This window comes from Odocoileus virginianus, chromosome 27, assembly GCF_023699985.2.
Source record: "Odocoileus virginianus isolate 20LAN1187 ecotype Illinois chromosome 27, Ovbor_1.2, whole genome shotgun sequence".
Classification (NCBI taxonomy): Eukaryota; Metazoa; Chordata; class Mammalia; order Artiodactyla; family Cervidae; genus Odocoileus; species Odocoileus virginianus.
In genome coordinates, this window is record NC_069700.1 from 40,029,804 (window position 1) to 40,057,438 (window position 27,635).

The 27,635-nt window shown below is 38.9% G+C and overlaps 1 protein-coding gene across 1 annotated transcript; it reads left to right on the forward strand.

Annotated features, from left to right (window-relative positions):
- The first annotated feature begins 2,843 nt into the window (after window positions 1-2,843).
- Window positions 2,844-10,781, forward strand: KIAA1586 (KIAA1586 ortholog). Its single transcript, XM_070456728.1, is given in 11 exon segments — window positions 2,844-2,985; window positions 3,289-3,372; window positions 6,706-6,786; window positions 8,197-8,233; window positions 8,236-8,452; window positions 8,454-8,592; window positions 8,594-9,065; window positions 9,068-9,510; window positions 9,513-9,676; window positions 9,678-9,911; window positions 9,913-10,781. Coding segments are annotated over 11 exon segments (2,307 nt in total). The 5' UTR covers window positions 2,844-2,943; the 3' UTR covers window positions 10,307-10,781.
- Window positions 10,782-27,635: the final 16,854 nt, after the last annotated feature.

Consider the following 27,635-nt stretch of genomic DNA (forward strand, 5'->3'; position numbering starts at 1 on the left):
TTATGACATTTTTATTCCATTTGTTTGACTTACTATGAATAGAACGCTAGATTTCTACTTAAAAAACAGATGTTCAACAAGCAACAAAGGTTTACTATATAGCACAGGGAACTATAGTCAATATCTTGCAATAACCTATGATGTGAAATAATTTCAAAAATAATAATGTGTATTTGTATAACTGAATCACCTTACTGTGTACCTGAAACACTGTAAGTCAACTATACTTCAATACAATATACATATATTTTTTAAAAAGAAAGTAAATAACCCATTTAAATAATGAACAGAAGGTCTTAACAGACACTATCAATGAAGATACTTGCTGTTGTTGTTTATTCACTAAATAATGTCCCACTCTTTTGCAATCCCAAGGACTGTAGCCTGCCAGGCACCTCTGTCCAAGAGATTTCCCAGGCAAGAACAGTGGAATGGATTGCTATTTCCTTCTCTAGGGGATCTTCCTGACTCAGGGATCAAACCCATATCTCCTGCATCTCTTGCCTTGGCAGGTGGATTCTTTTACCACTGAATCACCTAGGAAACCCCAAGAATACTGGAGTGGGTAGCCATTCCCTTCTTCAGGGGATCTTCCCAACCCAGGGATCAAACCCAGGTCTCCAACATTGCAGGCAGATTCTTTACCATCTTAGCCACTAGGGAAGCCAATGGCAAAGGAACCCATAAAAAGATGCTTAGCATTGTTAGTCATAGCTATGCTGTGCTGTGCTTAGTCGCTCCATTGTGTCTGGCTCTTTGCTCTCCTGTGGACTGTAGCCTACAAGGCTTCTCTGTCCATGGGATTCTCCAGGGAAGAATACTGAAGTGGGTTGCCATTTCCTCCTCCAGAGGATCTTCCCAACTCTTTACAATCCAAACCGTGTCTCTTACATCTTCTGCATGGGCAGGTGGGTTCTTTACCATTAGTGCCATCTGAGTGTCCTAAATGGAAAAGACTATCCCCTCAGCAATTACCAAACTGAAGGTCGTGAGCCCATTCGGGCTCTAGACACATACTTGGCTGCTGTTTCCCAAGAGCTTAACTGAACTATCCCCCCACTACCCCTCACCCCTGTCTCCCACTAACCCCCACCCTTCATCCTGCACCAGCAAACTATCACAGTGCATTTCTACTGAACGCTTATGAGAACATTTGGAAAACCTTTTAAATGCAAATCTCTCCTAGACATTTAAGGGATTTAGAAATGGATACTTTACCTGTAGCTTTTGGGGAGGTCATTGTGGAGGTCATCCTGTTCTCATCTTTCCTCTACAAGCCCCAAATTTAGTTGGAACAAATATATATGCACTTTTTGTTCACTCTTTGTGCAACTTGTGAAAATGAAAAAAAAGAAAACAGTTGAATCTAATACCAGCTATGAACATAATGTCATGTTCTCATTTACACCTGCAGAAGAGATCTCCCACAAGAAATTAAATGTCTGCTGGGCAGAAATAACTGGCATACATAAAGTCAGCTGAAACATTAACACAGGACAAGGTTTCTTCCAAAGAAACACTGCACAAAGTCGAAGTGGATTTGATAACGAGTGCTTTTTACCTGCTCAATGAGAAACTTCCTTCTCTAAAATCAGAGTATGAGACACTTTGTTCTTTGAAAATGTATCAGAAAAGTGAAATACTCTTCTGTTAGCTGGTCTCTTCCACACAGAGAACCAGCTGATCTCATGCCCAGCGCAGGAGTCTCTGGACACATCAAATGATCTATATTAAGTATGTATATACATGTATCAAGTATCTATATTAACTTGAAGTTTCCAAGTTGGCAAGACACTTTGAAACCCAGACCTAATATTGAACCCTTTACACATGGCCATAAAGTTGCCTGTGACCCTATGAAAACACTGATTTACTAACATTTCACCTCCCTACACCCTTCCCTAAAATCTCAAAATAATGGCATTCATACCCCCTGAGATGCCCCATGGTTCCACCGCTATATGACCTTGCTTACTGCAGGCCAGGATCAGATCATAAAGGTGATTCTGTGGCGATGCAGGTTTGTCAGACTACAGACTGATGGGAAAGGAGAAAAAGCTCTGCATGTTCTCTGTTGATACTGGTTTTCACACATTTTATCTATTTACAGTTTTTGGATGTGAGAGTTGGGCCATAAAGAAGGCTAAGCCAATGAAGAATTGATGCTTTCCAACTGTGGTGTTGGAGAAGATCCTTGAGAGTCCCTTGGACTGCAAGGAGATCCAACCAGTCCATCCTAAAGGAAATCAGTCCTGAATATTCATTGGAAGGACTGATATTGAAGCTGAAACTCCAATACTTCGGCTACCTGCTGGGAAGAACTGACTCATCATTGGAAAAGATCCTGATGCTGGGAAGGATTAAGGCAGGAGGAGAAAGGAATGACAGAAGATGACATGGTTGGACGGCATCACCGACTCAATGGACATGAGCTTGAGCACATTCCGGGAGATGGTGAAGGACAGGAAGCCTGGCAGGCCGCAGTCCGTGGGACTGCAAAGAGTCAGACAAGATTGAGCAACTTAACAACCAATTATAAACAATATCCGGGCCACTATTTCACTAGAAAGTATCTAGACTATAGTTTTGGTTTAAAAGAGAGAGAGAAAGAGAGAGGGGAGCTGGGAAAGAAAGATCCCTATCATTTTACTTGAGTAGCACAGGCTTTAGGAGGAGCGCAAGCGCGATAGCTCGTTGTTCGCGCCACTCCACGCGGGGAGCGGTCTCGCGGTCGGAACTACATTTCCCAGAGGCCTTTGCGGCGAGGCTGGCCGAGCGGAATACAGTTCCAGGAGGCGCTGGCGGCGGGAGAGGAGGCGGGGCCTGTGCGAGGGAGGCTAGGCGCTGCTGCCCTGGCGGGCGGCCCCTGCCGGGCGCGGCTGGCGGTCTTTTCTGCTGTGGTGGCAGCGACGACGGCGGGAGACTGGAGACGCAGGGTCGAAAATGCGTGGTGGGCGGGGCCCGGCCTTGTGCAGGGTCCGGCAGGTGCTGGGCGGGACTTGGGACTTGGGGGCTCTAGGGTCCTGGGGAGCCTGGGCTCCGGGGGACTGGGGAGCCGGGGGCGCGGTGCGGGTGCCGAGGCCCGTCGCCCCCGCGGCAGGCTTCCTTCCTCGGGAGAAGGGGCCGGCGGGGGCCTGCGGTCCCCAGCGCCCGCGCTGTTCTCCGGCGGGTCGCGGGGGCGGGGGCTCCGGGCGGTCTCCTCGAGAGCTCTGCCTTTTCATTGCCTTTGGGAAACTCGCCTCCTGCGAGCCCCCTGTCTGGATAACCGTGTTTTGGCTTGTTTTATAGATTCTAGAATGTGTCCCTCCAGCTGGGCCTGAGGCGTCCGAGTCAACCGTGGAGGAAAACGAAGATGACATCCAGTTTGTGAGTGTAAGTAGCAGCGGTATTTGGGTTTTTCCGAGTCAGGGTTTGTGCGTGACGAGCCGCGATGTGATTATCCCTCGCCTGTTCACTCTTCGTCCGGCAAACGTGTGGACGTCTCATACCGACTGGAGACTGAGGAGCAGGACACAGGAGTGGGTGTCAGACCGGACACCGTGGAGCAGGCACAGGAGTAGAGTGTTTGCCCACAGAGAGATCTCGGCCGCCCCCGCAGCCATCGGAGACTGTGGCCTTTGGCCTGTTGGAGCCTGGATCACACCTTCCCCTCTCCTTTGCACGTGGACCCGCTGGTGTGCGCAGGGTTCTCCTAAGACTGTGTTTGAATTGAGACCAGAGTAACTTCTGAAAGATGGCCCCCAGGTTGGGGAGAAGGGGCAGCTAGTGATGAGGAAGGAGGTAGAAGAGAAGGAGGCGGGCTGCCGGAGGTCAGCATCAGAGCCTGTGTGTCTCTGTAGGGTGGGGGCAGGTGCCCTGAAGACCTCACTGAGCTCTGAGCTCACCCTGCTACATCACAGTCCCGCAGGCCAGGTTCACAGTGAGGGGCCTGCATCACAGGAGCATCCTGTTATCTTTCTGTGTTTATTTCCTTCTGACAGTTTTCAAGCATGAGTGAGTGGAAGTGTGCAGAATCCTGCTCCCCACTCCAGACCTATGGAATCAGGATTTGTAGGTGGGGCCCAGGAATCTTCATGTTGGTTCAGGGGTGTAGGAAGCTGTGAACACAGTTAGTAAAACATTAGTTGCAATAACCAAAGGGGGTGTTGTGATATATTTCAGGATAATTTCCATCCCCAACTTTTTTTTTCAAACTGTTACAAAGTCTCTGCTTAAAGTAGTATCTTAATTAGCTAGAGAATGTGTCTACTGTGAACTACTCTTTTTGAATATTATAGTTAGTTGAGGTTTGCTATTAAAAATGTATAGTCTTTCTTGAACTGGGTTCCTGTTAACCCAGAAACACAATGTTTGTGTGTTTCTTAGTTGCTGTAGACTTAGGGCAGCCATGTAAATGACTTGGTTTTAAATCAAACAAAATTCCCTCTCTAAGGATTGTGGTAACTTTGGTTTTGTTGTTTTCTTAGGGTTATATAGAAATTCTTTACCAGACCATTTCTTTTACATTCTTCCCCAAAATCATTCATGTGATACTCTTCTTGACACTTGGAACTTTGTGGTACCAAGAACTATATGCTGACTTCGCCTCCCCATGTGGTGAGGAATAAATGATGTAGCTGTGGAAATTGAAGACCCATGATGTCTGTTTTCATACTGAAAAACATTAGGAAAGAGGACTGCAGAGGTCATTAGGAAAAATAGTTCAGTTTCTTTCTGACTATGGTGTAAAGACAATAGGACATGATAACTTTGATGATGTTTTGTGGACCTCTAGATAGGTGTAACATAAGTGTTTATGATATGTGTGCTTTACTTTGAGAAATACAGTAAAATTCTACAAAATTAATTTGGAAAAATAGGTAGAATTTTAGTGTCATACTCTGAGGCTTAAGTGCATAATTATGTTATAAATTCTGACAGTTAGTATATCAGCTTGTGTTCAGCTGAGGTTTAGAATTCAATTTAAATTTATTTTAAATATAGAGAATTTTTTGTATCTTTGCATCCAGAGGAGTGTATATCCAACCTGATAGAACCTCTTATAAATAGAAGTAGGCTTGTTTACAAACAGAGAATTAAAAATTTGACAGCTCCATAAGAAGTGAATTATATGCTCTGAGTGGAATTGCAATACAAGAAGAATCTAGTAAAAATATTCCTGTTGCATTTAAATGGTGCCACAGAAAAATTATAATTCAATTCTATTTTAAGCTACATTCAGATCAGTATTTACTTTCCTCTCACCCCATCCTATGCTGGGTTCAATCAGGATGTGTTTATTACTATGTTTTTTATAGTACTATCCAGCAAAGATGAAATGCTACTGGGTACAACTCTCTGCTTGAGTGTTCTCAGATACAAAAAATTTTTGTGTTCTTTTTATATCTTTTATCAAGAAGAATGTTACTCCTTGATGTATTCTGGTTTACGTTTCTTAGTTTATTCATATAAATCTAATTTTCCAGCCATCAGTTTGCATTATGGCATAGCATCCTCTCTGTATATTGCCATATATATAAACCCCAAACTAAACACAGTATTGTTTATTGATGCTTTTGAACTGTAGTGTTGGAGAAGACTCTTGAGAGTCCCTTGAACTGCAAGGAGATCAAACCAGTCAATCCTAAAGGAAATCCAGTCCTGAACATTCATTGGAATGACTGATGCTGAAGCTGAACTCCTATACTTTGGCCACCTAATGTGACAATCTGACTCCTTGGAAAGGATCGTGATGCTGGGAAAGATTGAAGACAGGAGGAGAAGGGAACAGCAGAGGATGAGATGTTTGGATGGCATCACTGACTCATTGGACATGAGTCTGACCAAGCTCTGGGAGCTGGTGATGGACAGGGAAGCCTGGTGTGGTGCAGTCCATGGGGTCTCAAAGAGTCAGACACGACTGAGTGACTGAACTGAACTGAAACACAGTATGCTGAAAGAAAGGAATGATGAAAATTGGGGAGTGCAGAGAGCACCGGTATCTTTGGTATAATTTTTTTCTGAAGTCCAGTGTACTACAGAAGAGGCCACCAGCTGGCTCACTGTTCTCCTTGCCCTCACTCTGCGTTTGTACTACATTCCTGTCTGTCTGGGTTGGTTATCTTGTTAACTAATCATCCCCCATTTCATACTCTGCTAATCTTCCTGAAACACATCTCTGTGGTTCCCATCTCAACACTACTAACTTGATTCCTTTGCCTGTAGAATAAAATCTAGGTTTTGACTGGGGTATTTAAGGCCTTATTGATGTTGCAGGTAGTATGTGTGTAAGGAAAGGATTGAGGAAATTTGATATTTGATTTCATAAGGATAAAGAGGATGAAGCCAAACTATCAAAGAACTCCATGATTTTGAGCTTAGAGATCTAAAAGATTATTGATAACCATCCCAGTTATAAAATACTGTACCATGATATCTGTATTTTTAACATTACACTTGGACTGTTTTCCTGTTTCCATGGAGCACATGGCTTCTCTCCCTCTATGTATATTTAGGATCTTTTTGGGTTTTGTCGTTTTGCATGTTGGTCTTCTCTGGATCTTTACCTCTGCCGCTTCTGTTTCTGATCGTTTTGTGCTATACCTGTGATGCCTCCTCTTCATAGAAATTCTTGCCAATTCCAACCGAAAAATCCCAGTGATTGTAAATGTACGTGTGGTTTCAGTGATTGTTCATGACTTGTAAGTTTGCTGACTTCCTTTTTAGGAGAGAACATCCTGACCTCTTCTTCAATACATTGATCTGATCTGTGGTGATGATAAAGAGCCTAGAACCTATTGTAGTGATGTTTGTGTTTCTTCAGTTCTGTCATTAAGTACAGTATGTTCTGGATGTGGCTTGAACTGGCTTGCAAGAATCAATTGTTAAATTTGAGCTGATTGTTAAACATAGATATTATTAAAACTTAAAGTATAACTCAGCCATAGAAAAGAATGAAGTTATGCCATTTGCATCAACATGGGTAGACCTAGAGATTATCATACTAAATGAAATAAGTCAGAAAGACAAGCACAAGACAAGTGTGGTATTACTTATACATGGACTCTAAAATATGATACAAATGAACTTATTTACAAGACAGAAATAGACTTACAGAGATAGAAAATAAACTTATAGTTATGAAAGGGAAAGAGGAGGGAGGGATGAATTAGGAGTTTGGAATTAGCAGATACAAACTTCTGTATATAAACAAGATAAAGAAGATAAACTTCTGTATATAAAGAAAATAAACTTACAGTTACGAAAGGGAAAGAGGAGGGAGGGATGAATTAGGAGTTTGGAATTAGCAGATACAAACTTCTGTATATAAAGAAGATAAAGTCCTATTGTGTGTTGTAATAACCTATATGGAAAAGAATATATATAACTGAATCACTTTGCTGTAAGCCAGAAGCTAACACTACATTGTAAATCAACTGTACTTCAGTTAAAAAGTTCAGATATATAAAAATTTAAAAGTAAATAGGTTATCATTCCATTTAAGGTAATAGATGCACAAACCTCTCCATATCCCAATGTCTTCACACTTGAGGTTATTTACGTCTGTTGTACTGTGTGGTAGAAACATTGTCTAAAGGTGTGCTCGTGAAGGATGATGGGAGCATTTACAGCGAGGTAGTTGACAAACTGCAGAGCAGGGGTTGGTTTCTTATTTGTTGATTGTCTAAACTGAAGAAAGTGCTAGATGAAATCTTAATATGGATTAAGCTTAAAAATGTGATATGTCTCTAACTACTAGACTCTATTCCGTACGAAAAATTGAGGAAATCTTGCAGTATTTGAAAACTCTTCATTGATTCAACAAAAGTGTTGATGTATCATTGATGAATGAGTGGAGTTCTGATATGTATATTTTTTTAAACTTTCTTCTTAATCATGTACATGAAAATATCAACCATTCTTCACACTACAGCTATCTTTACTTTGTAAACAATATGAGCAACTTTTATGTTGAATTGGGTGATAATCAAAAATTAAGTCAGATTTTGTGACATTATTATTGGCTATAGAATTTAAAAAACATAGTGGATTTTTCAAGAAATTACAAGTCATTGTAGTTATAGGCACAAACTGAAAATCAAGGTAAGCTAGTTTAAATTTTATTTCTAAAATTAAGAACTCATTAACAGAACTTTTTGCATTAACCCTAAAAGTGTTATCATGAATTTTACTTATATTTGTAAAATTATTTTTCAGATTTTGTTCCCTAAGATGCCAAAATGACAGGGTGATTTTTAACAGATACAGAAAGTAGCAATAGTATTAAGAACTATTGTGGGTTGTCTAAGTCAAAGGAATTTGATTTCAAATGTGCTAAACAACCAATTATTGAAGAAAAGCCATCATCTTCATCAAAGGAAAAAATGGATAATCTTGTGCTTCCAGATTGTTGGAATGAAAAACAAGTGGTTATGTTTACAGAACAGTACAAATGGCTTGAAATAAAAGAAGTAATTAGGATGTAAGAATTGCTCAACAGTTTAGCATTTGGGATCAAAAGCAGAAGACCATGTCCACATGTTCAAGGAGTGGATTGCATATTTGGTAACCCCTAATGGCAATAGTAAAACTACTAGACAAGCTTCTCTGCGAAAAAAAAATTAAGGAGCATGGTATTTCTGAAGCCCATGGTAAAATTCAGGATTTGTTAAAGGAATCAATTAATGACTCAGTTTCTAATTTAGTGCATAAATAAAGTAATAAAAATATTGATGCTACTGTAGAAATTTGCAAGATGGTTTATAGTTTAGTAAAACATAGTAGACCTTTGTCTTATATTGCAGAGGCAATAGAATTACAGGACAGAAATGGGGTGAGAATAGCAAAGCATGTCGCGAAAGAAATGAAGAGGACAATATTTAAGGATATTATAGAAGAGAAGGCCAAAATCTGTGTTATAGTTGATGAGGCATCCACAGTTTCAAAGAAAAGGACCCTCGTGATTTATGTCCAGTGCACAGTATAGTCAGCTCCTGCACCAGTTACGTTGTTTCTTACTTTAAAGGAACTGGTTTCTATCACAGTAGAATGTATCTTCAATAGGTTGAAGTTATTTAGTACTTTAAATGATGTGGCTTCACTAATGAATATTTGAAAGCAAATTTAATTGCATTTTGTCCTGATGATGCTAATACAATGCTGGATAGAAATTCTGGAGTAGCCACAAAGTTGTTAGAAAATTTTCCTGAAAGTATTATTTGGAACTGTTTAAACCATCGATTACATTTGTCACTTGATGATTCAATATCTGAAATAAAACAAGTGAATCATTTAAAAATATTTCTTGATAAAAATTGTTCCAATTATCATCCATCTAATAAAAATCAAAACAAGCTTTTAGGGAATGTACCTAAAGATCTTGAAATTGAAGTTATTAAAATTGGCCAGGTAAAGGGACCAAAGTAGGCAGCTTGCAGTGTGCAGCCTGCTGCTGCTGCGTGGCATGCGTAGTATCCTGTGTATCTGCATTGCTCTCTTTCGCATTCTGGTTTGGCAAAGAGGTTAGTGAACAGTCCAGTTTCCTGTAAGATCTTGCTTTAATGATTGACATATTTTGACTGCTTTGAACTGCATTACAATCAAGCTCAACTAACGTTCAGAAAGCACAAAAATTGATCAAATGCACAATTAAAACCTTGGAAAATTTAAAAATTGGTACTGGAAAGCATGAATCTCAAAGGTTTGATTAAATCAGATAAATTTAAAGATATTCCGTTTAACAGAAATCATAAATTTAATGCCCTTCCTAGGAACATGTTACTAGAAAATATAATTCAACACATGAACTTATGTCTTTTATCTAACAGGAAGCATGATGAAAGTATTTTTAATTATTTTGACTTGCTAGAACCTTCTACATGGCCTTATGAAGAAATAACTTCACCATGGATAACTGGTGAAAAAAAATTATTTGTGTGAAATTTGAAAATTTGAAATTGATTTCAATGATTTTGGGGAATTTGTAAATAATAATATAAAGTCAAACAATGTTTCAGTTCCTAAAACCATACAAAAAGCTAATAATTAGCACCATGGTGGTCAGTAGTGCTGAAGTAGTGCTGAAGCTGAAAGAGGTTTCAATTTAATGAACATAATTTGTACAAGGGTGAGAAACAGTTTAACTATAGGTCATATATCCAATTTAATGACAATAAATTTGTTGGGAAAAGAATTAGCTGGTTGGGATACAACTGCCTTTGTAAAATCCTGGTCAAACTGCAACCACAGGTTAGCTGTAGATACGAGAGTTTGGCAAAAATCAACAAAAGCCTTCGAGAGTCAACTGGCTCTCTGGAACTTACAATAAAGGGTATTGTGTTGGAATTCCCTTGTGGTCCAGTGCTTAGGGCTCGGTGCTTTCACTACTGTGGCCTTGGTTCAATCCTCGGTAGGGAAACTAAGATCCTGCAAGCTGGCCAGAAATAGGATTGTGTATGATTTATTATTTGTAAGTTGTCTGTTCTGCACACCTTATATATACGTAAATTTTTATTTTGAAAGTCAGTTGTTAAACTTTAATCAGCATATTGCTGTTTAAAGGCATTCTCCAAATAAATAAAGTTGATTGTTTTTAGGAGCAGTGGGTTTTTAGAGTTTGGCCCATGTCTGCTAGAGTAGGCCGAATATGTATTTCATGGACTGTATAAGAACATCCAATGATTCCACTTTTGCTTTGTTTTACTTTTAGTAAGAATATAAAAGGGTAACATAACCCAGATTACTTCTAAGCCCTGAAAGTTATAGTAAATAAAAGAGAAATAGAATAAAAACTACAATCCTTGTGGCTTTTGTCTTTCTCATTTCCCTATGTGTGTTATCAAATATAGTAACCACTAGCAACATATGCCTATTAACATTTGAAATCAATATGACTAAGGAAGCAAATATTTAATTTTAATTAAATATAAAAACGGAAATAGTGTAAAATATTTTATTGAACTCAACTTGTTTTTTAAAAAATATATTTTAAGATTGTTATCCTGCTTAAGGTGGGATTGTTGGAGTGTGCTTAGTCTGGTATTACATATAAACATCACTGAGTTAGTGTCATTGGATGTATTCAGTGTAAATTATTTCTTGCTTTGAATCAATGTAACATAGTGTGCTTATCTGAATATTTTAGGTTGACAAAAGGAATCATAGTGATTACTTTTGTAAATCAGAATTAGTGATTAAAATAAGGTGCTTAATTATTTTTCTATTTTAGACATGAATATGAACAATTTTTAGTTTAAAATGAAGGCATAATGTAAAAGAAGAAGTAGAGCTGCAGAAGCTAGTACTGCACCTAGGACAGTAAACAGAAAGACTGGAGGAAGGTATGTGGCATCATCACAATGAATGATGATTGCAGTTTGTTACGGCAGAGAAAAACAAGCTATAATTTAACAAAAAATAAGACAGTAAAGTTGACAATATTGAGACAGTTCCAGCAAATGCATAATGAATGAATGAATGAAGTTACCTTTCAAAGGTCAAAAAAGAATTGAGATTTAGGCACCTGAAATCTCAGTGAAATATCTAACAAAATTTTTTTAAAGGATTGAATATGTTAAATTTGGCCAGATATGAAACAGCATGAATTCTTGCATGAAAAAGAACTAGCTTTATATAGATAGATAGTAATATTAATTATTTCAGTTATAGAAATTGTTAGAAATTTATGAGTTAAAACCTAAAAATATCTTTTGAAAAAAAGTAGTCTTTAGTTGTCACCAAACGTTGCTTGTGGAATACAGAAATTTATAACAGTGTTAAAGATTAATTGATTCAAAAGCTGAAAAATTACAAGTACTTTTCTTTAGCTTTAGATGAGTTATGTAACAGAAGAGTTGCTGTCCAAGGAACACTTGGAGTACCTTTTGTCTCATCAGACTTAAAAGCTTATGAAGAAATAACTTCAGTTCATGGCCTGAGAAAGTATAGCTATATTTTAATTATCAAAAGAGTTCAGCTAGATGAGAAAAAAAAAAAGACTTCTTGTCACAGTAACTGGTGTTCCAGCTAGGTTAGGTCAATGTCAGATTTCACTGGGATTTTTCAATGAGTCTAGTGTTTCCCTTATTTCTTTGTTCCACTGTTTGATACAGTTTGAAAGTATTTGGGCTCAGTTTTCTGAAATGGTTTCTCTGAGAGATGTCATGAGTACAGTTGTTAGGTGTTAAGTGCTATGAATCAATGTCAGCCTATAGGAGGATTGCTGAACAAATTAAAAGACAGTAAATTTAGTGATCTCTGCCAGTTGGTTGAACTGTGAAAGAAACTTACTATACGATTAACACCAGTTCAAGATTTTCCTGCAACAACAGAAATGCTAACCAAATACTTAATTAGTAATTAGAGAAAATGGCAGTTTTGTGCCCAGTATTACATAGCTTATGAATGATCTAAATTTGAAACTCCAAATATGGGGAAAAGCCCATTTGTGCTACCTAGACAAGTACTAGAATTTATTTTGAAATTGAAACTTTAAAAATCAGGTAACTTTACATGTATTTCTAATATGAATCAGTATATGTCAGATTTTAACTTTGAAAATTATGTAAATTTGCTATGAAAACTACAAGAAAAAAATTTTAATTTTTTTTTTATCAATTAGAGTTGCTTTTCAATTATCCCAGTTACACTGAATTCAGTATTAATGATACTGAATTGACATAAGATTTATTGAATTTACTTAATTTGGACAAATGTAGTTTCCAAAGTGGTGTGCTCTGAAGGCAAATCAATTCTTTTAAAAAAGATGAACAGGATTTTTTCAGTTTGGATTTAAAAAATAAAAATATTTTCTTTAAGTCTCCTTGTGTCATTCTTTCCCCTTCCAGTCCATCCTCCGTAATAACTCAGGAATGGCCATTCTGAAATATACATTTATTCTTAAAACTTTTATTGGTCAAGAAGATACTCAGATAACAGAAAACCTAACATAAATCACTTGAATGGACTTATTTTGAATAACAAATCTGAAGAGGGCTGCGGGCTTTGCTTGAGTAGCTTGATGGTGTCATTACTGTGTTATCTGGGATGCTTTTGGCCTTTTAGGGTTACAGGATGGTTGGCACAGTTTTGTACATGCTGGATTTAAGGCAAGAAGGCCAGACTGGAACAAACTCTGGATATCAGAAAATTAAGAGCTTTGCCAGAAGCCTTTTCAAGTGGGTTTGCTTTTCACTGGCCAGAAGTGTATGAACGTGGCCATTCTTCATTGAACTTGAAGCTTAGAATGTGAGCTTTTACATTTCCTAGCTTCAGTAATAAAGGTAGGCAAGGAGGGGAGGAATGTGGTTTACCATTTTTCTCCCCTGCTGAAAATCCTTTACTAGTTCCCTACTGTCTTCGATCTTTCTGCTTCCCTTATAAGAGTTCAATTTTTTTGTCTCCCCCCGCCCAACTAGGTAGTGAGTTTCTTGGAAAGAGTTGGACAGTGGTTATTAGTAATGTCTATCACATAATAATAGAATCTCAGTAAATGTTTGCTTAGTGTTGGGTGTTTCCTATCCCAGGGAACTTTTAAGGGAAATAAGACACTCTTCGGTTTTAAATTTCAGATACATAGTTTTTATGCCTTAATTAACCTTTCATGTTTCCTTTGAAGAGAAATTGAGGTAGTCTAAAAAATTAGTTGGAAATATTTCCTGTTTAATGTTGTAGAGATGTTCTTGTTTTAGAATTTTCAACAAGATTTTTATATTTAGCATTTTTAATAGCAACTGATAATGTGGAAAGCAAAAGCATCTTAGAACCACTGAATTTTTGCCTCATATATCCCAGGCTTGGAACTGAAGGAGCCAGTAACCTGGAAATGCCAATGGATGCAGACAGAAAAACCCTGCAGAAAACCTGCCCTCTCTAGTCAAAGGATCAGGGAAGGGCAAGCTAGCGAGACAGAAGCTGTATTTTTTAAATACCGTAACCTCTTTGCTTCTGTCCACTACCACAGAGAACACGGTAGCTTCATCCAAATCACCAAAGGCCAAGTGGGGAGCCTGGACTTCATCTTTGCCAGTTTATAATGAAGTACCACTGACCTGAATCCCACCCTACTGCGTTGCTATCAGAGGAGGCCTAATGGAGAGTCATGACTTTTACCTTTGCTCAGCATTAAGCCTCTTCCTCAATTTCAGGTATTAACAGAAGATAACTAGGAAGCCTGGAGTACTTTGCTACCTGGGAGTAACTAGGCAACAAACAACATCCCCCTTTCTGCTCCTAAATTGGTGTCTGTGGAGAGTTTAAGATCTAAGGTCTCATAATAACCAGTTGTATCTGTTTCAATAATAAAGTCACATGTCATTCCTAGAATCCAGAATATCTCAAGTGTACAAAGACAATAAATACCAACTGAGTTGCCATAGATGCTAGAATTATACAGATTTTAAAGCAGTTGTCATTAAATGCTTCAATGGGCAATTAAGAACATGCTTTTGAATTTGAAACAAAAACAGAATGTATCTGCACAAAAATAGGAAGTCTCAGAAATGGAAGATATAAAGAAGAACCAAATGGAAATTTTAGTAATGAAAAGTAAAATAACCAAAATAAAAACCCTGGATTGATTTAGGAGAAGAGTGGATGGAACAGAGGAAGGAATCTGTGAATCTAAAAGTAAAACAATACAAGCTACACAAACTGAACAATAGAAAGGAAACAGACTTGGGGAAAAACAATGCAGCTACAGGGACCTCTGGGGCTGTAACAGAGTTTGCTATTCATGTCACCAGGAAACCAGAAGGAAAGGAGGGCAAGGCTGGAAAAGATACATTTTCTGAAAACTTCCCCCACTGAGCAAAGACAAACCTCAATTCGAGAAGTCAAGTGAACTTAAGATAAATCCAAAGAGAGCCATACCAACTGTATAGAGTCCAACTTTGGAAAACTAAAGATAAGTTGTAAAAGGTTTGAGGAAAGGCACCTTACATATAGAGGAAGATAATTTGAATAACAGAAGAGACCAGAAGGAAGTGGCACAGTTTTCAAATACTGAAAGAACTGTCAACATAGACTATATGGTGAAAATATCCTTCAGGAATGAAGGAGAAACCAAAACATAAGGAAAACTAAGGAAATTTGTTATCTACAGACCATTGCTAAAATGAATGTTTAAAGGAAGTTCTGTAAACCATTAAAGGAGAATCTTGGAACATCTGAAAGAAAGAAAATACAGTAAGTGAAAAATAAGAGTAAGCATAAAGCAATATTGTGTTACTTAAATGTGGACTTAAATTTGTTGTGAATATATGTTGCAAGCACTGGACAAACCACTAAAATTTTTTTAAAAAATATAACATATGCTAAGAGAGATGATAAAATAGGATCATATAAAATGCTCAAGTAAAACCAGAGAAGGCAGGTAAAGAGTGGAAAACAAAAACAAGGAAAAAAGAAGAAGGTAATAGATGTAGTATATGTTAATTCATCTATACCAATAGTCGTTTTATTTATTTATTAAAGTTTTTATTTGGCCATGCCACACAGCTTTTGGGACCCCAGTTCTTCAACTAGGGGTCAAATCTGGGTTCCCTGCTGTGGAAGTGTAGAGTCCTAACCACTGAACCATCAGGGAGTTGTCCTGGTGGTCGCTTTTTAAAAGGGAATGTTCAAAATATGCTAATTAAAAGAGGTTATCGAGTAGATTAAAAAGGTAAGATCTAACTATATGTTGTCTACAGAAATATTTAGGTATAAATCTAACAAAACATGTGTAAGGTCTATATGAGGAAAACTTAAAATTCTGAAGAAGGGAATCAAGATCTAAGTAAATGGAGAGACATTCCAGGTTCATGGATGGCAGTAGTCACTGTTGTTAAGATATCAGTAGCAATTGCTATTCAGACGTGCAGTGCAGCTCCGGTCCTCCTTGGAGCCTCTCCTTATACTCCTTAGGGCTTTTGTAATCTTTGTCTCTTTCTAGAATTGGATGAAAATGTGCCTGTTGTTTATCTTTTTACATTTATTGTGCTGGGTACATGATGGACCTTCAATCTGGATGCTTATATTCCTGAATTCTGGGAAAATTTATTTTATTACTTTTTATACAAATCCTATGTAACATTCTCCCACCCTTCCTTCATTTTATCTCTTTCTGGAATTCCAGTTATCATGGGAGTCCAGTTACCATGGACTGAATCTTGTTGTCTTTAATCTTTTCTCTGCAGTTTTTTGTGTGTGTCTCCCAACCTTCTTTCTTTTTTCTATTTCTGGGACATTTCCTTGTCTATATAACTTCCAGACATCTATTGAATATTTAATTTCAACTTTCAAAATTCTAATTTCTGAGAACTGTTTCTTGTTCTCTTGTTTCTTTTTCAATAAAATGCTGTGTTTTATTTCTGGATGCCCTCTAGAAAAAAAAAATTTTTTTAAATATTATTTTCTGGGTAGTACGTTTCAGTGAGTGTGTTAGTCACTCACTCATGTCCGACTCTTTGCAACCCCATGGGCTGTATGTAGCTCACCAGGCTCCTCTGTCCATGGAATTCTCCAGGCAAGAATATTGGAGTGGGTAGCCATTCCCTTCTCCAGGGGGTCTTCCTGACCCAGGAGTCAAACCTGGGTCTCCTGCATTGCAGGCAGATTCTTTACCATCTGAGCTACCAGGGAAGCCCCATTTTCAGCCAAGATCCTCCCCCCCCCCTTTTTTTGCTATCTTGGATTTACCTTTCCTCTTAGGGGTCTTAGTATTTGACCCTTGGATGATTTTACACATCTAAATGTTGAGTCCCTTGATAGAAAGCCATCTGTGTGGGGGATTATCCTGATTGTCCTCAGTCTGAGACTGAGTCCTTTGGTTGGTACTGACTTGTTCTCCAGAAGATCCTGTGGTTCTTCCAGTGATAATACTTTGCATACACGACAGGAAGTGACAGTGTTCCCCAAACAAGACATTCGGTGAATTCTCTTTATAGCTCTTCCTTATGGTGTCCTGGGCCCTGGATGTCTCCTTTCCACTTACTGCTGAGAACGTCTTGTGAGTAGAGATGTGGAGATGTGTAGGAGAACTGATTTAGGGCCCCTTTATGCAGTCTTTCAACCTCTTTGTTGTGTGAAACCTTATCTCCATCATCTGTTACAGTCTGGTGTTAATTCTGAGTCCCTCCTGGGTTTTCTGGGCCAAGCTGGTTTGCTTCCTCTATCCTGTGAAATCAGTTACCACTCTATTTAATTTCTCACAAAGGTTTTCAAATGGTTCGTGGAGATGATACCAGATAGTACACCATTAGTTTATATGGATCAAATGAAGTTATGTGTGTAAGATGCATAACACAGTACCTGGCATGGAGCAGTCATTATATATTCCCAACACAATGATGACAAAAGAAAGTCTCCTCTGTTGCTGTCTTTATGGACTTATTTTTCAAATATTCATTTCAGAAAAAAAGTGGGAGAGATGAAATTAATTCATGCTTTAATTCTGCCATTTTACTGTCCTAATTACTAGAGATTATAATACCTGATAATTACAACTAAAAATTCTTTTTTAACAGTGTTATGACAATCCTCATAAGTTTATTAGCCCAGAGAAGTTTTATAATTGGTCTTGCCTAATCCCTCTTCCCTTTAAATACGTTTAAAATTTTGATTTGAATTGTCACTGTTGTTTCGTCACTGAGTTGTGTCCTACTTTGTGACCCCATGGACTGTTGCACACCAGGTTCCTCTGTATGTACTCCACTATCTCCCGGAGTTTGTTATTCAAATTCATGTCCATTGAGTCAGTGATGCTATCTAACCATTTTATCCTCTGCCTCTCCCTTCCCCTTTGACTTAAGTCTTTCCTAGCATAAGGGTCTTTTCCAGTGAGTCAGCACTTTGCATCAGGTGGCCAAAGTACTGGAGCTTCAGCATCAGTCCTTCCAATGAATATACAGGGTTGAATTCCTTTAGGATTGGCTGGTTTGACCTCCTTGCTGTCCAAGGGACCCTCAGGAGTCTTCTCCAGTACCATCATTTGAAAGCCATCAATTCTTCAGCGCTTTGCCTTTTCTATGGTCCAGCTCTCACATCCATACATGACTACTGGAAAAACCATAGATTTGGCTATACAGTCCTTGGTTGACAAAGTGATGTCTCTGCTTTTTAATATGCTGTTAGGTTTGTCCTAGCTTTCCTTCCAAGGAGCAAGCATCTTTTAATTTCAGGGCTGTAGTCACTGTAGACATGTTGGAGCCCAAGAAAATAAAATGTCAGTGTTTCCACTTTTCCCCCTTCTATATGCCATGAAGTGATGGGACAAGTTTCTCAGGAGACAGGGAATGTGGTCTGGTATTCCCATCTCTTTAAGAATTTTCTACAGTTTGTTGTTATCCACAGAGTCAGAGACTTTATTGTAGTCAAAGGAGCAGGTGCTTTTTCTGGAATTCGCTTGCTTTCTCTATAATCCAATGAATGTTGGGAATTTGATCTCTGTTTCCTCTGTCTCTTCGAAACCCATCTTATACATCTGAAAGTTCTTGGTTCACGTACTGCTGAAGCTTAGCTTGAAGGATTTTGAGCACTACCTTGCTAGCATGTGAAATGAGCACAATTGTACAATTGTTTGAATATTCTTTGGTATTACCCTTCTTTGGGGTTAGAATGAAAACTGACCTTTTCTAGTCCTGTGGCTACTGTTGGACTTTATAAATTTGCTGACATATTGATAATCTTTTAGAATTTGTAATAACTCAGCTGGAATTCCATCACTTGCACTAGCTTTGTTCATAGTAATGCTTCCTAAGGCCCACTTGACTTCACACTCCAGGATGTCTGGCTCTTGGTGAGTCACCACACCATTGTGGTTATCTGGGTTGTTAAGACCTTTTTTGTACAGTTTTTCTGTGTATTCTTGCCATCTCTTCTTATTCTTTTCTACTTCTGTTAGGTCCTTGCCAGTTCTGTCCTTTATCATGCCCATCCTTGCATGAAACGCCCCCTTGATAGCTCCAATTTTCTTGAAGAGATCTCTAGTCCTACCCATGCTATTGTTTTCCTCTATTTTTTTTTTTTTTTTTTGCATTGTGCATTTAAGAAGGCCTTCTTATCTCTCCTTGCTGTTCTCTGGAACTCTGCATTCAGTGGGTATATCTTTCCCTTTCTCCCTTGCCTTTCACTTTTCTTCTTTCCTTGGCTATTTGTAAAGCCTCCCGAGACAACCACTTTGCCTTCTTGCATTTCTTTTTCTGTGAGATGGTTTTGGTCATTGCCTCCTGTACAATGTTATGAACCTCTGTCCATCCTTCTTCAGGCACTTTGTCTACCAGATCTGATATTTTGAGTCTATTCATCACTTCTACTGTATGGTGGCTCAGATGGTAAAGAATTTGCCTGCAATGCAGGAGACCTGGGTTCGATCCTGGGTCAAGAAGAGCCCCTGGAGAAGGGAATGGCAACCCACCCCAATATTCTTGCCTGGAGAATTCCATGGACAGTGGAGCCTGGTGAACTACGGTCCATGGGGATGCGAAGAGTTGGACACGACTGAGCAACTAACACAACTGTATAATTATAAGGTATTTGATTTAGGTCATAACTGCATGGCCTAGTGATTTTCCTTACTTTATGTGGCTGAAGCCTGAATTCTGCAGCAAGGAGTTCATGATCTGAGCCACAGTCAGCTCCCAGTCTTGTTTTTACTGACTGTATAGAGCTTCTCCATCTTTGGCTGCAAAGAACATAATCAATCTGATTTCAGTATTGACTATCTGGTGATGTTCATGTGTAAAGTCATCTTTTGTGTTGTTGGAAAAGGGTGTTTGCAGTGACCAGTGTTTTCTCTTGACAAAACTCTGTTAGCCTTTACCCTGCTTCATTCTGTACTCCCAAGGCCAAATTTGCCTGTTACTCCAGCAATCTGTTGACTTCCTACTTTTTCACTCCAATATCCTATGATGAAAAGGACATAGTTTTTGGTGTTAGTTCTAGAAGGTGTAATAGCTCTTCACAGACTTGGTCACACAAGCATTGTACATGTGCTATAAGCAATACACTTATAACAAGCAGTGATACATGTCATGAATAGTTATTTCCTGTGACAATGTCACTAGAGATTTTTTTTTTCATCCTGAATGTTGGAGTCAAAAGTATGGTTAGAAGATAAATAATAACTTTCCATTTTTATAGAAAGACAAACATTCGGTAAACAGTGTACTTGAATAGTTGTATCGTTCTTACAGGCATGCCTCCCTGGTGGCACAGGTGGTAAAGAATCCTCTTGAAATGGAGGAGACACAGATTTAGTCCCTGGGTCTGGAAAGTCCCCTGGAGAAGGGAATGGCTACCCACTCCAGCATTCCTGCATGAAGAATTCCATGGACAGAGGGGCCTAGCGGGCTACAGTTCATGGGTTCACAAAGAGTCAGACACTACTGAGTGAATATTTGCGTTTTCAGTTTCTTACAGGCCTGGTCCAGATATTGATAGCTTATGGTGAACAGTGTTGGATTTGTGACCTCCGAAGATTTCACTTTGGGACCAGGGACCAGGCTTGATTACTCAAGAGCTTCTGTGTAGCAGAGTTTTATTAAAGTATGAAAAAGGGACAGAGAAAGCTTCTGACACAGACATCAGAAGGGGGATGGAGAGTGCCCCCTTTGCTAGTCATTAGCAAGGGAATGATATACTTTTTCATTAGTTATTACAAGAAATCAAAAGAATGCCTCAAGTTTGTGAAAATTTTACCAGACCCACTCCCACAATTTACACTTTAGGATAACAGGATTAGAACTTAACAATAGAAAGAAACTATCAGACCCATGTTTCTGACAAAATGTGGTTCACTGGAGAAGGGAATGGCAAACCACTTCAGTATTCTTGCCTTGAGAACCCACTGAACAGTATGAAAAGGGGGAAAGATAGCACAATGAAGATGAATTCCCCAGGTCGGTAGGTGCCCAATATGCTACTGGAGATCAGTGGAGAAATAACTCCAGAAAGAATGAAGAGGCGGAGCCAAAGCAAAAACAATACCCAGTTGTGGATGTGACGAGTGATGGAAGTAAAGTCTGATACTGTAAAGAGCAATATTGTATAGGAACCAGAAATGTTAGGTCCATGAATCAAGGCAAATTGGAAGTTTTCAAACAGGAGATAGTGTGAGTGAACATCGACATTTTAGGAATCAGCAAACTAAAATGGACTTGAATGGGTGAATTTAACTCAAATGACCATTGTATCTACTACTGTGGGCAAGACCCCTTAGAAGAAATGGAGTAGCCACATAGTCAACAAAAGAGTCTGAAATGCAGTACTTGGGTGCAATCTCAAAAATGACAGAATGATCTTTGTTCATTTCCAAGGCAAACCATTCAGTATCACGGTAATCCAAGTTTAGGCCCCAACCAGTTAATGCTGACGAAGTTGAGGTTGAACGGTTCTATGAAGACCTACAAGACCTTCTAGAACTAACACCCAAAAAGATGTCCTTTTCATTATAGGGTACTGGAATGCAAAAGTAGGAAATCAAGAAGTACCTGGAGTAACAGGCAAATTTGGCCTTGGAGTACAGAATGAAGCAGGGCAAAGGCTAACAGTTTTGCCAAGAGAATGCACTGGGCATAGCAAACACCCTCTTCCAACAACACAAGAGAAGACTACACGTGGACATCACCAGATGGTCAATATTTAAATCAGATTGATTATATTCTTTGCAGCCAAAGATGGAGAAGCTCTATACAGTCAGCTAAAACAAGACTGGGAACTGACTGTGGCTCAGATCATGAACTCCTTATTACAAAATTAACTTAAATTGAAGAAAGTAGAGGAAACCACTAGGCCATTCAGATATGACCTAGATCAAACCCCTTATGACTGTACAGTGGAAGTTACAAATAGATTCAAGGGATTAGATCTGATAGAGTGCCTGAAGAACTATGGACAGAGGTTCATGACATTGTACAGGAGGCAGAGATCAAGACCATCCCCAAGAAAAAGAAATGCAAAAAGTCAAAATGATGGTCTGAGGAGGCCTTACAAATAACTGTGAAAAGAAGAGAAGGGAAAGGAGAGAAGGAAATACATACCCATTTGAATGCAGAGTTCTAAAGAATAGCAAGGAGAGAGAAGAAAGCCTTCCTCAGTTATCAGTGGAAAGAAACAGAGGAAAGTAATAGAATGGGAAAAACTAGAGATCTCTTCAAGAAAATTAGAGATACCAAGGGAACATTTCATGCAAAGATGGGCACAATAAAGGACAGAAATGGTATGGACCTAACAGAAGCAGAAGATACTAAGAAGAGGTGGCAAGAATACACAGAAGAACTGTACAAAAAAAGATCTTCATGACCCAGATAATCGAGATGGTGTGATCACTCACCTAGAGCCAGACATCCTGGAATGAGAAGTCAACTGGGCCTTAGGAAGCATCACTGTGAACAAATCTAGTGGAGGTGATGGAATTCCAGTTGAGCTATTTCAAATCCTAAAAGATGATGCTGTGAAAGTGCTGCACTCAATATGCCAGCAAATTGGAAAACTCAGCAGTGGCCACAGGACTGGAAAAGGTCAGTTTTCATTCCAATCCCAAAGAAAGGCAATGCCAAAGAATGTTCAAACTACTGCACAATTGCACTCATCTCACAAGCTAACAAAGTAATGCTGAGAATTCTCCAAGTCAGGCTTGTGAGAACCAGGTATTCAAGTATGTGAACCGCGAACTTCCAGGTGTTCAAGCTGGATTTAGAAAAGGCAGAAGAACCAGAGATCAAGTTGCCAACATCTGCTGGATCATCGAAAAAGCAAGAGAGTTTCAGAAAGACATCTATTTCTGCTTTATTGACTATGCCAAAGGCTTTGACTGTGTGGATCACAACAAACTGTGGAAAATTCTTCAAGAGATGGGAATACCAGACCACCTGACCTCCTCAAGAAATCTGTATGCAGGTCAAGAAACAACAGTTAGAACTGGACATGGAACAACAGACTGGTTCCAAAGAGGGAACAGAGTACATCAAGGCTGTATATTGTCACCCTGCTTATTTAACTTATGTGCAGAGTACATTATTTGAAGTGCTGGGCTGGATGAAGCACAAGCTGGAATCAAGATCGCCAGGAGAAATATCAATAACCTCAGATATGCAGATGACACCACCCTTGTGGCAGAAAGTGAAGAGCTAAAGAGCCTCTTAATGAAAGTGAAAGAGGAGAGTGAATAAGTTGGCTTAAAACTCAACATTCAGAAAACTAGGATCATGACATCTGGTCCCTTCACTTTATGGCACATAGATGGGGAAACAATGGAAACAGTGACAGACTTTATGTTTTGGGGCTCCAAAATCACTGCATATGGTGACTGCAGCCCTGAAATTAAAAGATGCTTGCTCCTTCGAAGAAAAGTTATGATCAACCTAGACAGCATATTAAAAAGCAGAGGCATTACTTTGCCAACAAAGGTCTGTCTAGTCAAAGCTATGGTTTTTCCAGTAGTCATGTATGGATGTGAGAGCTGGACCATAAAGAAAGCTGAGCACAGAGGAATTGATGCTTTTGAACTGTGGTGTTGGAGAAGACTCTTGGGAGTCCCTTGTACAGCAAGGAGATCCAAGCAGTCCATCCTAAAGGAAATCAGTCCTGAATATTCATTGGAAGGACTGATGCTGAAATTGAAACTCCAATACTTTGGCCACTCGATGCAAAGAACTGACTCATTTGAAAGGACCCTGATGCTGGGAAAGATTGAAGGCAGGAGGAAAAGGAGACAACAGGATGAGATGATTGGATGGCAGCACCAACTCAATGGACATGGGTTTGAATAAACCCCGGGAGTTGGTGATGGACAGGGAGGCCTGGAGTGCTGCAGTCCATGGGGTCCCAAAGAGTCGGACATGACTGATTGACTGAAGTGAACTGAACTTAACCAGACCCACTTGGATAATATACATTCTAAGACATCAGGATTAGTCAGAAGGTTTTCAGGAAGGCGAAACTGTTCTTAAGCAGGATATGTTGCTATATAATCCCTAGTACGGGGTTTAAACTGAGTTGTTTGTTGTGTAGTCATCAGTGCCAGGCTTAAAGAAAAAAAAAAAATTACATGTGACTAAGACTAAGGAATGTAGGGAGAAAAAAAATTTGTCCTTTCCTCCTCCTTGAGAATTCCAAACCCCTATCTTCTCCTCGAGAAACCCAGACCCCTCTCTCCTTGGGGACCCCCGGACTTCTTATCAACCTGCCTAGGAATTGACTCTCTCAGTATTTGACAGTGGTATTCCACTGTTGTCTAGACAGTCCAGTGCAGAGGACCTTCTTGAATGGGAAATGGAAAATGTGAATTCAAGATTCAGTTCCCTTCAGTTTTGTTGCACATGTGCTAGTTAAGAGTACCTGATATGGATTCTTTTATCTAGTTTGGAGACAGTCCTTTAAATGTTGTCTTTATCAGTGTGTATAATTTCTTAGTTGTAGGTCACAGGGCATCTGATCTTTATCCAAATATAGATTATTCTGATGACATTTAGAAAAGCTTAGAATATTATGCTGCTAATTCAAGTAAGCTTTATGATAATTTAACAGAGCACCAAGGAACTGTCTTGGACATAGATAATAAATGCTAAGCCTCAGTAAGTAGAAAACTTTAATATCCACGAAGGTATACTATTGAGACATAATTTCCCTCTCTAGATCATTCTCCTTTCTATTGAAGTGAAGTTGCTCAGTTGCGTCCGACTCTTTGTGACCCGTGGACTGTGGCCTGCCAGGCTTCTCTGTTCATGGGATATTCCAGGCAAGAATACTGAAGTGGGTTGCCATTTCCTTCTCCTTTCTGTTAAATCCAGCCAAACTAATGCTGATTTGTTCAAGATAAGTCTGGTTTCAGTAAACATAGCCTGATTATTCATATAATTGCTCACATAGGCTTTTTTAAGTTGGCTGTTGCCCTGGAGCTTTTCATTCAGAATTCCAGAGTAAACTTTTAAAAGGCCTCTCAAAGCCAATAAAGCCATGCCAATGGCTTGCCTTCAGATTTTGCCTGTGGTATCTTTTTTAGATATCCAGAATACCTAGACTTTTGCATATGTCAAGAGATAATCCATTTCATTAGGTTCATAAGTTTGCTCAGAACTCAAGAGTCTCCAATTTCTGGAGGAACCAGATAGATAGAAGTGGAAAATATTTTAATTTTACCCAAAGGTGTTACATTACCAAATTGTTGTAAATCATAAGTAGCTTGTAAGAAAAGGGCTTTTCTATATCTGAAAAACAAAAATTAGAAGCCAGGAGTATGTCAGACAAGTCATAAAAATTATAATCATACTTGAAAGTGAAAGTGAAGTCACTCAGTCATGTCCAACTCTTTGTGACCCCGTGGACTGTAGCCTACCAGGCTCCTCCGTCCATGGGATTCTCCAGGCAAGAATACTGGAGTGGGTTGCCATTTCCTTCTCCACTGTCCATTTAATCCCATATAATTAATCTTTGTTCCATTTGAGTCCAGTTTTTTTCCTATTAATGTTGCCAACCTTGTCTCATGATTGAGGATGATAGTGACAGTAATAATTTCAAGAGGTTTGTGAAGTTTTTGTTAAGGTTTGTATGATTTGTCCAGTGAAGTGGTTGTGTTGATCACTGGATTGTAGAAACTATATTCCAGGTGGGAAACATATTTTCTAACCTTTTCCTTTTCATTGTGAAGGCATCAGCCCTGTAGCCAGGGAAGTCTTTAATTCATCAAATAGAAACTGAGGTTTATTCAGTTCAGTTCAGTTGCTCAGTTGTGTCCAACTCTTTACAACCCCATGAACCACAGCATGCCAGGCCTCCCTGTCCATCACCAACTCCCGGAGTCCACCCAAACCCATGTCCATTGAGTCGGTGATGCCATCCAACCATCTCATCCTCTGTCGTCCCCTTCTCCTGCCCTCAATCTTTCCCAGCATCAGGGTCTTACCCAATGAGTCAGTTCTTCGCATGAGGTGGCCAAAGTATTGGTTTCAGCTTCACCATCAGTCCTTCCAATGAACACCCAGGACTGATCTCCTTTAGGATGGACTGGTTGGATCTCCTTGCCGTCCAAGGGACTTTCAAGAATCTTCTCCAACACCACAGTTCAAAAGCATCAATTCTTCTGTGCTCAGCTTTCTTTATAGTCCAACTCTCACGTCTATACATGGCCACTGGAAAAGCCATAGCCTTGACTAGATGGACCTTTGTTAACAAAGTAATGTCTCTGCTTTTTAATATGCTGTCTAGGTTGGTCATAACTTTCCTTCCAAGGAGTCTTTTAATTTCAGGGCTGCAGTCACCATATGCAGTGATTTTGGAGGTTAATTTTTTATAGAAGCAGAATGAACTTTATTTATATGTGCCATAATATTCATAGATCATTGTGAAATAGTACTCATTTACTTTATCAAAGTAACAAAATATTTTTTTAAAATATAGACTATTTAAAGGCAAAGAAATTTACATAGTCTGTTATCAAAAGTTGCATTCCAAGAAAACTTTGTATTCTTAACAGAGAAAACCAAATTCCAATCTGGTACCAGCTTACTGTTAATAATAAAATTTGTTTATCTAGTTAATTTTAATTTAATCTTAGAAAGTCCTTTCTCTAAATCTTGAAGAGGTATTATTTTTTAAGGCTTCAAAGTGAAACAATAGCTATTGATAATGACAAAAAGGCTCAAGAAGACATACATAAAATCTGACTATAATGCAATTGACAAAAGTAACTTGGTTACTGCTGTGACATGTAACACTTGAAGATAGTAACTAGAATTATAACATTTTACCAGGGCATATCAGATCTTTATAAATTCTATACAATTTCTAGATTATCTGTATTGGCAACATTTACCATACAGTATAACCTGAGAAGATTGATTACTTATTTGACAGTACTTCCCATGTACCTTCCTATCACTTCTTCAGGGGATCTTCCTGACTCAGGAATCGAACCGGGGTCTCCTGCATTGCAGGCATATTCTTTACCAACTGAGCTATCAGGGAAGCCTTTTAACATATGAAATGAACCTAATTAGTTTAATATCTATCTTTGGGAGGCCTCGGGCCTTCCCAGGTGGTGCTAGTGGTAAAGAATCTGCCTGCCAGTTCTGCCAACACAAGAGACACGAGTTCAATACCTGGGTCAAAGATCTGGAGTAGTAAGTGGCAACCCACTGTAATATTCTTGCTGGGAAAATTCCATGGATAGAGGAACTTGGTGGACTGAGCACATTGGGATGCCACTGAAGCATCCCAAAGTTAGCTAGAGGTCAAAAGAACTTTATTAGAATTTGGTCTTAGGCTGTTTCATCAAAAAATATCAGAGTTTAGAACATTCAGTGAGACAGGATCACAGGTCACTGTAAAACTGTAGTTACTCATTCAGCCAAAGTAACAATGAAAGATTTCAAAGATAAATATAGAAGAGATCACTTAAGAGGTAAAGAAACTTACAGTCTATTATCAAAGGTCGTTCAATATCTCAAGAAAACTTGTATTATACACAAAATACTTTTCTTGGGGTCCACTTTCCACAAAACTTTTTATCACTCTCTGTATCTCTTATTTTATTTGTCCATTCAGAAACAGCCACCTGTAAGTCAGATTTATTTCCTTTTCCCTTAAAATGTAATTCTGTTCCTCATACCTTCTTTTGCAGCCATCTCCTGCTTACATGGGCTTCCCTGATGACTCAATTGGTAAAGAATCCACCTGCAACG